The sequence below is a fragment of the Gallinula chloropus genome (assembly GCF_964237585.1).
Source record: "Gallinula chloropus genome assembly, chromosome: 2".
In the NCBI taxonomy this organism is placed as follows: Eukaryota; Metazoa; Chordata; class Aves; order Gruiformes; family Rallidae; genus Gallinula; species Gallinula chloropus.
Genome location: NC_140086.1, coordinates 112,376,654 through 112,388,996, shown reverse-complemented (window position 1 = coordinate 112,388,996; position 12,343 = coordinate 112,376,654). Strand labels below are relative to the sequence as shown.

The 12,343-nt window shown below is 36.7% G+C and overlaps 1 protein-coding gene across 2 annotated transcripts in view; it reads right to left on the bottom strand.

The window, feature by feature from the left end:
• SEPTIN7 (septin 7) overlaps positions 1-11,978 on the bottom strand; it is a 63,892-nt gene extending 51,914 nt beyond the window's left edge. For both annotated transcript variants that reach the window (XM_084280512.1, XM_084280513.1), the window contains exon 1: positions 11,898-11,978. In XM_084280512.1, coding sequence (XP_084136638.1) covers positions 11,898-11,907 — 10 coding nt within the window. In that variant the 5' untranslated portion in view covers positions 11,908-11,978. The remainder of the gene's footprint in view (positions 1-11,897) is intronic.
• Between the last annotated feature and the right edge of the window lie 365 nt (positions 11,979-12,343).

Below are 12,343 nucleotides of genomic sequence, written 5' to 3'. Positions count from 1 at the left end.
ATGACTAAAAATGTGGCCCAATCATCCAAGTCTCAATGCATTCTTCACATGTAGCCACTAAAAATGTCTGACCATAGAGTGACCTCGCTATTAAACAATTCAACAACAGCAGGTAAAAGGATCAAAATGTACAAGCAAGGACAGTATTTGAGGAACAAAACTTTCCTCATAAGGAAAGCACATGGATTTATTTTTCCAATCAGTAGACTGCATTAGTCTACTGAGCGAATTAATCAGTATCATGCATTATTGGATTAAGCTCTACCTGTAGAGCAGCAGTAGCAGCTATTGATTTTGCAAAATTACTGACAGAAGACATTTGCCTGCAGTGGTAACTGGTTTAATTCTTTAGCCTCAGTTACTCAGAAAAAGAGCAGGAGACAAAAATATACCCTGAAATAATCAAATACAAATTTTTCATACCATAAGAACCCCAGACCATAAAAGAATGAAAATGGAAACATTCCAGCACAACTTTACAGAACAAGCGAACATAAAACATTATTTTTATTGATACAGAAATCTACATACAGAAGGGGTTTGGTGTATCAGACAAGATCATGCTCTTCAAGGTCTGGCTTTGCTAGTGCTTCACTGAAGTTAATCAGTGGGTCACAAACAGTAGTGCTGGGACACATAGCTGGGCTGTGGAACAGGAGGCTTCACTAGTCCTGCTCAGGCTAACCCTTGCATTAGTCCTCTCACCCAGGCTTCAGAGTATGTGGAAAGAAGGTGGTTAGGATTTTGTTTAACACTACTTCTTTCTGCATCAGAAGACTTATGCTGACAAGGTTACCTTTGGCATTTTCATAGCAAGGAGTGCCATACACTAATAGTGTACAAAGAAATGATTTAATTGTTTTTCACAACTTTAGTTCTGTTGCTGGGAGCAGAGAAGAATGGTTAGCCACAAACCCATGCAGCCATTTCAAAAGTTTCTACATTCTCTAAGTCTTTTGCCAGAAGTCTGGTGACCAACATGTAGTAAATTCAGAAGGGAAATCCCCCTAACAATAACTATACTTAAACACTATTTTATGTTGTTAAAACACCACTGCACATTATCCAAGACACAAGAAAACTGATATCCAGTACCAAGCTTGTCTTTAGGTCCTTTAAAGAGCTCCTTCTGTTATTTACTTGTGCTATCCTACAAGAAGACAGTGTTATTTTTATGTTAATTGCTCAAAGGTCTCTTTGATAGACTGTGTTACTTGTCATGAAAATCATTTACTGGAGCAGGAAAAAAAACCCCACCAAACCAAATCCTCTTATCAATGGCAGTTGTAAACAGCTAATAAGGAAAATGGTGAAGCTAAAGTAACATGAAACTGACAGTAAATTCTCTCACACCTTAAACCAAGGAAGAACAGGTGGCAAGAGAACTGCTGACTTAAGACAAACAAAAGAGCTTACACTCAAGAAACCTACATGTCCCTTTTAACTCTGCAGTGTCTTAAGTGTCTCTACAGAAAATCATGTAGAAGTGAAGACAAGTTAATGTATCACAGCTTAGTACAAAGTAAATGTTTTACAGACTTGTATCATAGTGTTTGAGCCGATACTACTAGATGAAAGCTCAACTACCTCTTCACCAGAATACTGTGTCACAGGCAAATCATTCAGATCTTTCCTGAGACAACTTTGAAACATTCCCAAGCTTACCTCATTTGTTAAAAAAAATAAATTTAGATTATTGCAAAAGAATATAAATTCAACTACATTTGGTGCAATAGTTCAAAATATTTTTATTTACTGAACAGATAGTCCGTCTGGCAAAAAACCAAGATCCTTGACAGCTGGAAGACGACAAGGTCAATGTGGACCAAGGCAGTAATAATAATCAATACATGTGCATAATGAATTCCCTTTGTTGCCTAACTCCTCACCATTCAAGTTTATCAAGTGTCACCAACTGCTCATATGATAACTATGATGTTTTTCAGTAGTGGTTTGTTTCACAGTTCTTTGTTTTAACACAATGTCTGTTAGCCTCTTCTCCACAAGTGCTCCAACAACTGCCTCCAGGCCACCGATTCACTTAACTGACTTTGCAGTAGAAAATTGGCCTAAGATTCAGGATTAGCCCATAAATTCAGAACTTAACATATAATGACTTCAGACTGCAAAATTGCTATTTTAGAAAGCAGTGCTGTTCTAAGCCAGATACGTCACCGGGGAATGCTTCAGATTCTCTTCACATACCCAAGCTGTCACCTTGTATAGACAGCAGCATTTCTCCACCCATCCCCAAGTACTAAAACACCAGAACTCGATGCTGCTAGAACTGATGCTTGCTGCTCTTATCCACCCTGCATTTATCTGTGTCCTTCTGCTGCACGGCTGCATGTTCTGCAGAAGGCCAAGAGTTAAATACCCTTAAATCATAGGCTATTTCTGGTCCTTCTGGAGAAGAATCCGCCCCAGGAAAATCACTAGAATGAAACTACAACTGCATCAAAGCTAATGCAAAGTTTATTATGTCAGCATAATTCCTGGTTTAAAGCCTCATCAAAAGACGGAAGTCAAAACTTCAGTCATACAAAGTCAGAACTGCTTGTGAAATTAGGAAGTCATGGCCCTCTGAAAGACTTTCACTTCAGGCCTAACAGAGGGAAGGAACTACATTTCATGGCAGCATTACAGACTGAAGATGGCTCGTATCAGCACTCTGACAGGAACTTCGCACCAGTCCAAGCCAGAGTGTAAGAGTTCTCGCATTTGTGCTCCTGGTATGTCCAACGAAACTTCCTACAGAGAAAAATCAGGATGGAAGTAAAGGTTGACAAAAACTCAAAACACAAAGATTATTTTGATGAAAGTCCGCTTCAGCAGACTCTCTCACCTCCAACCACTAATCAGTCTAAATTTTCTGCTTCTAATAGTGTATTATGGTAAATGAGTGGAAGAAAACATCAGACAAGAAGACCATAACAGAAGCAAGAACAAATTACTGTTAGATGTTAAATGTCTTGAATAGAAGAAATTCTAGACAGAAGCATGATATAAACTCTCATTTGTCAGTAAATGTGCTCGGAGGCTCAAAAGAAAAGCATCTGAAAACTAAAACTAAACTGTTGTGTGTGATAGCCATGCTACACACAGGGAAACACTGGAAAAAGAGACAAAATTCAATAACTTCAAATGTATTCACAGTGAAGATCTGAACAGATTATTGCAAAATCAGCCAGGAAAACACACATATTGAATCAGAAGAGGCACATTTATGGGTCACTGTTGCTTTACTACAATTGGAAGTTTAGACTACATATCCAAGAATATCACTTTGGTTACAATATTAATCCATTCCTTCATGAAATTGCCTTGATGCAGCAACAAGTAAGCCTAACCTCTTCAACTGCTTGTCTCTCCCTGTTGGCTGAACTCATGCAGCACATTCATCTAAACAAAAACCTGGCTTTTACTTCAAATCTGGCTCCAGGGCTTGTAGCAGAGAGTCCCAAAAGCAGACCCACAGCAAACTGGCACCTGATTACCCAGGGCTAAGGAACTGGAACCGGTAGTATCGTGACTGCTATCAGGTCACTGCTTACAAGATGTGCAGCATTTAGCTCACACCCTACCAATGGCCAGTAACAGCTTAGCACAATCTGTTGACTCTTGAAGGTATCATCAGCCAATTGTTGCCACCTGAGGACAGCTTGTATCAACAATCAATCCATTTAAGAAGCAGAATGTATCCATTAGTTAGGTACCTTCTTCACGATGTCTGTAAGTTCACACATAACGTTAAACACTATTACATCTAAGCATCTATAAAAGTATAATTACTTCATCATATGGTGACTAATTATTCTGTCAAAAAAAACCTCCAAACCAACCCACTTAGATTCATTCATTTCAGTTAAACTGTGAACTACAAACCTGTTGCCAACAGAAACAAGTATCAGGTTCAAATGGTGATCTCAAGACAATGAGAAAGTGTACTGCAATATATGAAATGCCAATAGACTAACTGTGTGCTTGTATGTGTATAGTGATATTTAAAATCAGCATGGTCATCTTTATGTGCAAATAAAATGAAAAATGCTAAACTCCAATAAGAAAAAATACTAAAAGCAAAAACATTTATGTAGTTAGAAATACAGCAAAAGTTACAACTGAAGACAGCTAAAAACACGACAGAATTCATTATGTAGGTAAGTATTGAAAAATTCCACAAAGCTTAATAAAAGACACCAACACAATATAGAGCACAGTATCTCATTAGATGGTTTCCATAAAATTCCCTGAATTCATCTATTAGACACCCAATTTTAAATAGAGACAGAAGTAAAAATTTATACTATTTGTCATGAGGCTAACATGGACATGATACATGAAAAAAAGGACAATGTTTGCAACAGAATCATCATTGTTTAAGGAAATAAAAGCCAATTAATGTTACACAGGGGGAGGCAGTTTGCCAAATTATGGGTTTACGTCCCACCCTTAAGTCCCTCAAAAACCTTTGTTAGGAAACAATTCTAAAAGAAATCAGGCACAGACCATAATGCTGCCATACAAGAAAAAATCCAGTTTAACTACAACCACCAAAGCTTTACAAAACCTTTACTTAATTTTCAGAGCCGTATTTTAATGTAATAATACTGGGTACTTAAGGCTAGTCGTCAGAACTCAAGATTCTTATGATGGCAAGCATCCAGTAAGAGATGCCATACTGAAGTTAGCTCTGATTTAATCTACTCAAGCAGCTCTGCATCCCAACAGTTAATAAAAACTCAAAGGCTCTTTAGAAGTTGTCCAATAAGCACTGCAATTCCAATTAATGTTGTAGTTGCAAACAACGGAAAAAAAATCAGAACTGCAGAGCAATAATTGTATATAGTGGCTTTGGTTCTGGCCATTACAGTCTTTAAGCACCCTGCAGTACAAGCCCAAGCTACTGCACAATGAGAGAAATGTTTAAAATGAGCTTCAAAGCTAAGATTAAAAAAATGTGTGGGGCTGTTTTTTGGGCTTTTTTTCATATTGAATGAATAAAAACCACTACACTATAAGCAACTTGTGAGTGTATTTGAAGAGCCATGGTTTCTAGATAAACACAATGAGGTACATTAACTGACTTTCCCCAACACTAATTTTCAACAATAATACACTGTAAAAAGTTTCTCTTCCTCCATCAGGTTTTAGATTTTCTCCAACACTACAAAAAGGCATAGGAAAGTATCACAAAACTGGTAAGAGCAAGCATGCTGAAAGCTGTATTTGTTTGCATTACAAAGAAGGAAATGAAAAAAATCCACCCACAGAACCAAAAAGAAGTACAAGAGAAGATTTTTCTAATTGAAGCTAAGAAGTCACATGGAATCCATACTTCAAGCTCACACCTGAAAGTAACTCAGTGGAAAAATCATGCATTGCAGGCCTGTAAACTCACTGTTAAGATTGCCGACCTTCCACATCCTGAAAATATACTAACTTCTTTTCCACAGAAAGATCTTCAGAGTTCATCTGTTCTGCCTTCTCAAAAAACCTTTTAATCAGCTTGTTTCCACAAAAAGGAGCAAAATGCTATTGGTGAGGCATTGCTCCAACAGAGATTACTCCAGAGGAATGTGTCATCTCTGAGAATACACTGTCCCTGTTCTGAATTCCACCAGTTTTCCATTCCTTTCATTTTTATCTCTGCCAGTTCTCCAAAATTCAACATATTTTGCTTTGACAAACACATCAGGCACATGTAAGTATTAAGCTATCAATTTTAATACTCTACAGACATCATTGCTGGAACACACATCCACAGAACCAGTTAGTACATGAAAGGCAGTATCTTTTTTGCTATTTTTTTATGGTTACCAAATTCTTCAAAGGAGCTTTCTTATTTCTGTACTTTACTGAAACCTGATAATTCTGTCAACAGCATACCTGCAACTCTTGTTTTTTTTTTTTTTTCCTTTTAATGTAGCTTTCTAAGGGAGCCTTATCTGCTACACAAGAGCTGAACCCAGACTACTACTTTTCTTTAGGGAAAGAGTACCCTGGGAACTGAGTGGATACTGTCTAGCATGGCCCTGACCCACCGGCACAGCAGTACCGGTCAGGCAGTCAGTTGTCATGCAAATAGCTCAAAATGGGCTAAAGCAAAGGTGGCAGCATGGAACACGTGACTAGTTTTCAGAGGATGAGCGAGTTAGAAGAATTGAGGTATTTTGAAGGGAAAAGGAGGCAGGATACATCCAAGAAATAGAAAAGACTTTGCTAGTCCTTTACCACGATATGCTTTTTCTTTCTAAGACATATATATACACATATGTGCCAGTGTGCACCCCAGACTGTATACACAAGGAAGAGCTCCATAACTGATAATACAACAACACAGCCCAGGGAAGAAAAGAACTGACAGGAAAGGTCAAAACTCACTTTTTTTAAATCCGGTTGTTTTTTAAAAAAGCACGTTTAAATTTTATTTATATGGTAGTAGAGCCTAGAGGCCTCTAAAATAACAGTAAAGTCAGGCAACATCTACTCAGCAATGATCCTTCACTGACCCTAAGGAGCCACCTATGAAGATCACACAAAGGCTAAAACATATTCAGATACAGCAATAGGAAGGACACTACAGAAACCTTCATTAGAAGGATTTCCACACACAGCAGGTCAAAAAGAACTGGGAATATTCCAAAACAGTTTCTACTAAATTATACTGCTCATGCACAGGTTATTTTTCAGTTAATTATTCTTCCTATTCTGCCATGTCTAATGATTTTGTTCCTGGATTTAAAACTGGGGACAGGAGGATAGCAGGCTAGCAAAGTACAAGCACCTATTAGCACCTGAGGCTTATCACCATTGGTTGGCTTGATAAATAAACTTCCCCAGAAAGTGAACAAATGAAAGGGGTAATTTAATTTTAATTAGAACACAGATCTATCTCCATAACATAACAGTACTAAACCAGTCCAAGTTTTCTTCAGTGAAAAAGTGTTTTAAAATCATAGCATACTTTAACATAACTTCAAGTCTTGGAAAATACTGCCCTTTCCTTTGTGCCCATGCCAAAAATCCATGTTTAAACCAAAACATTTGAGTGTGCATATAATTACAAATGAAGTACTATGACAATACTGCATGACATTTTCCTTTAAGTTGTAATCTACAGGTGATCTACAAGGCTAAAGCAACAATTTGAAAACAAAACAGACAATTTGCTAGAGGAGAGGTTTCAAAACAGCTTTTACAGTTTAAGCTGCTGAACCATTGTTCAAGAAATAGGAACTGTGTAGAAAGGCCCTCTGGAAAGTCACAAAAAAAAAATCACAGAAAGGTTTGGGTTGGAATGGACCACAAAGACCATCTAGTCCCAATCCCCTGCCATGGACAGGGACTCCCTTCACTAGACCAGGTTGCCCAGAGCCCCATCCAGCTTGGTCTTGGACACTGCCAGGGAGGGGGCAGCCACAGGTTCTCTGGGTAACTGGTGCCAGGGCCTCACCACCCTCATAGTAAAGAATTGCCTCCTAATGTTTAATCTAAATCTACCCTCTTTCAGCTTAAGGCCATTACCATTTGTCCGAGCACTAATATATATACCCGTAGGAAGAGCCACCCCAAATAATTATTCCTAAGTACATAAAGTATTTTTTAAATTATGACTTTGCATCTTCTTTGGTGCTGGTTCACATCACATCACCAGTGTAAATGCCATACAAGAACAAGAAAAGAGGGATTTCCTGGCTCAGTGTTTAGAAAAAACAACACACTGAAAAGCAACTCTCTCTGTTCCACATCTCTTTACACTAAAACAAGGAAAACACACACCCACTACTTAAGCAAGTGTAATTATATCAATAATTAGACAGAACTACAATTTCACAATTAAGATTTTCCTAAACTGTGAACTGCTAACCAGAGAAGTTCTTTTTCTCTTAAGCATACAACTTAGGCATGTACTTTCTTCCCAGAGCAGAGGAATCCTGAGACTACACTTTGGATTCCAAATAGACCAAATAAATTTATGTCAGGTTCTCAAGTGTTTCAGCAACTATGTTATACTTGAAGACGTTATAAAAGATTATGTAGGTACTGGTCTACAGATGCAAATTTGACATTTTTTCCCCACTGGTGAGCTTTGATATTTCAGATGTAGAATTATTTCCTTTAAACCACTACTTCAATGTCTTCTTTTGAAAACATCAAGAATGAAGCTAAGTTTAATGCATATTTTTGCATACACCTTATGTCTTATCCTCAGAGGAGGTGCTTATTAGTTTGTATTCTACAAAACCAAATCATTTCAGAAATAGTGCCATTTAAAATACTGGTCAGCCTTTTGGAATTTGACTACTATGAAATTCATTGCTTTGTGAAGATTTTAAAGAAAAATCATTTTCCAATGATAACTGATCACTTAGAAAAAGAGCTAATTCAATCTTCAGTTTCTTAAGAAAAGTTTAGAAACACTACCAAAGGAAACAATACAACTTAAAGACGACTGAAATACAGTTAAGATAGAAACCTGGAAATGCTTTTTATGGCTAAATATTTCGAGTAACGCCAGTTCCTACAGATTAACTTTTCGATCATTCTTAAATCATTACAAATTAAGAGGATACTTTAACATCAACTGTCTGTATTTACATGCACGTATATAAGTGCTTCACCCTTTAGTTACATTTAATGTAAACACCAGAACACCTGGAAATTAGGAACTATATTTACAGAAAAGACTTGACTAGCATATGCCTCTAATAAAGCAATCCTACTAAGTCCTGACTCAAAGAGGACAAAGCACTGCCCACACAGTTGAAACGTAACCACTTCCAGAGCAATACCCGCAACCAGCTTAGACCAGGTCAAATAAGGAGCATCTATGTCCTGGACCAGCTCTAGAAACCACACTCTAGGCTACTTAATAACCACCAGGCCTTATGCACACACAAATTTAAAAGCCCTCTCTCCACTTTCACTGGCACATTAGAAACACAGAACGCAAGATGGTTTTAGCACACACTGCTGTGGGCAACCCCATCATCACCGGGGCAATGACAGCAACGCAGCAGCCTGGGGAGTATGTATTTTATTAAGTATGTTCATGCTTTATACATAGGACAGAGTCTGTAAAACTCATCTCCCTGCAAATATTCTTACTAGAAACAATGTCAAATCTGTTGGGTGCTCTACCTACCTCTGTGACAAATAATTTATACCATTCATATGAAAACTGAACTGTTTCTACAACAGTCAGTACAGCTATACAACCATATTGGCACATGCTTCCAGAGCACTGGTCCTGTGAGCTTTGACCACAACACATTTCAAGACCAAGCAGTCTGGCATCACACTGTGCACATAAGTTTTAAAAATTAAATTTAAAAATTAAATTAAAATTAATTAATTTAAAATTTAACCGATAATCCCAGATTAAAACAACAACTGGAAAATAGCTGCTATACAAATGCATCAGATGCAATATCAAGCCTTACAAACACCTGAAAAATAGCTGGACACAGGGATTGCAGATCCCAAACCCAATCTCTTTCCTTCTGTGTATCTGATTAGCAATCACCAGTATTTGTTTTATCATTTTTTTCATTTCAAAACATGTATGTACCATACTGACACTGAATAAACTGCAAATAGAGACAGCCAGCAGACTAATAATTGTGCAGTCTACAGTAAAAGGCAGCCATGTGTGCATGGCTACCAGTAAGGTAGTAGAAAGAGCAAACAAACAAATATTTGTTATTATCTGCAAGAGATCATACATACAGTATTCCTACTCAGCCAGCAGTGAATACATATACATATACAGAATAGCACTACACGTGAAAACTTTTAAGTTTTCGAATAAGTAAATTAGAGCCATTTCCCTTTACTATTACAGAATAGTATCATAAGGTCAGCTAAAGACCTCAAACCAGTTCAGAGAACAGTATCTCAAAGGATGAGAACAGCAATAGATAATTACAACTCTACCAATCTAATTGCAAATTACAATACAACGTTTGCACACAAAGTGATTAGTAATACACAAACTATTTAATTTTCATCTTTAAAACAGATGCATCTTTTCATGGCATACTACTACCAGAGACATCACTTGGAAGTCCCAGAACAAAATATATCTCTCCTCAGCCCCCTCCCCAGATGTTAAGAGTACTAGAAGATCCGCTACCACTGTGTTTAAACACTTACTGTCGAGTATCTGATTTCTACACTTGGGGTTTGGAAGGAGAGAATAAGAAGCATTTTTAGTTTAGAAAACTACTGCCAGTTCCCCCAGTAAGCTTTCAGACAATGGCACAAATCTGCATGCAAATGAATTAAGTCTTAGAGGCAAGTAAAAAAAAAAAATTAAAAACTAAGCAAGATTTTCTGATCAATATCTCATTTTCAGTACAATTTTGCAACAACTTTTCTTCTCTGTGCCACAATTTTCTGCAGTTCCCCTGAATGCAATTGCATTTGCTATACTACAGGTAAACAAAAGAACACCAAGGCAATTGAAAATACTTTATCAAGTTGTAATACATCACTGCATCCACTACTTGTGCTCTAAGTGACTCGCTTCTTGTGAGAATGAAACTTGGAAGTACAAATTATGCCCTATTCTGGAATAACAGTTTATGCAGACAGTTCTCTGTCTTCCTCCTCTTTTTCTCCTGTGAATAGCAGAAAACCAGTTGGTTTTTTTTTTAAAGTCTAAAGCTTTGTACCAAATAATGAATTATGTACTTGGATACATTACAAAGGAACCTGTAATCAAGTTCCAAATGAAAAGGGCAACTTGTATTTTAAAATTCTAACTCAATTTGTAATCAAAAGAAAATTTGAAGTGATCTACAGTGAGTTTTCATCAATCTGACCTTGATTTCTAACTCTGTCAATAGCACCGTTATGTAACATACTACGTATATGTAATGACTGCACAAGATATCAAATATATCGATGACAAAGCAAAGCATTATCAAGCTATCCAAATTACAAAAGATAGAGATCAAAGGCAAAGCTTGCTATTATAAAACATTAATTATCATTGTTATTATTTTAACCATTAGCATGCTAAAGCAGAGTCATATATCCAGAGTGTGTGTATATATACACACAGACAAATATAAATATATATATTATATAATATAATATATATTTTATATTATAGATAATATATAATATTATTATATTATATATAATATATATTATATTATATATATATAAGTTGCACACAAACGTACCCAACCTCAATAACTGTCTACAGTACTCGGGGTACAGGGAGGGGATACAGGATGTCCTGGCAGGACAGATGACAATTTAGGTCATCAGTGAAGCTTAAGTGAACCTTCTGCGTAGCATTATTCATCCATACTAATTCTAGTTTCCCATTCTCTGTAGTCCATAGGGAACACACTGTTTACATTTGGTTTTCTTTGCAACCATACAAACTAGAAAGGTTTGTCTAAATTAAAGCTTTGATTTTGCAGCAAAATTTTGTGGCCACAGAACTGCAGGATATACAGGACCCTGTTGCCTGGTTATGTGCAAGGAAAGAGTCGAACGTTAAGTTTGGATCCCAGTTTGCCATGTTGCACTCACAACTGTAAAGGCAGTTCAATATTCTATTAAAATGAAAGCCAAAGGTTATACTACCTCTATTAAGTCACACTCACAATTCACATTTTAAACTAGGTCCACATCAGACTTTTTTCTTAGACTTTATCAACTATACAGTTATTATTCCTTATTCTTTTCCTCATCATCTAGTTGAATATCAAACATGCTCTTTTTAAACACTCTAGATCTAACAGTGTGGAAGAAGAAGATCTGTATTTTCTTATGAGATCACAAAAAAAAAAATGTATTTACCTCACCTTCATAGATTTTAAGAACTACATCAATATACTTCAAGTGATCACTGCTCAAAACAAAAGCAAACTTACCTACTACCATGAGCGTGAATTCAAATCCTCTCTTCACAGACTTCCGGTAAACTTGATTTGGAAGATTTGCAAACCCCACATATCCTTCAAGGTTCTTCTGTTGCTAAAGCAAGAGATATTTGGGAAAAAAAAAAAAAAAGAAAAAAAAAGAGTTAAACCAGCAGCTTGTAACTTCTTACTTTGCTTGTTTTGGCTTTGTTTTGGTTTTTTCTCTTAAACGTCCACTTCATTTTCACATTTGCAGAAAGATGCCATATACCCAACACCTCTCCAAACCCTACACTGTCTACACCAAAGACAACAAACTGCAACAATAAAGAAGAAAAAAAAAAAAATTTTTGACCCAATAGGCAAAAGACTGGCACAGAAAGTTAACTATGCTGACAGTATTTTGAGCAAGTAAAACTACCACATTATGACTGTGCAAGCAACAAGAGTGTACAAGC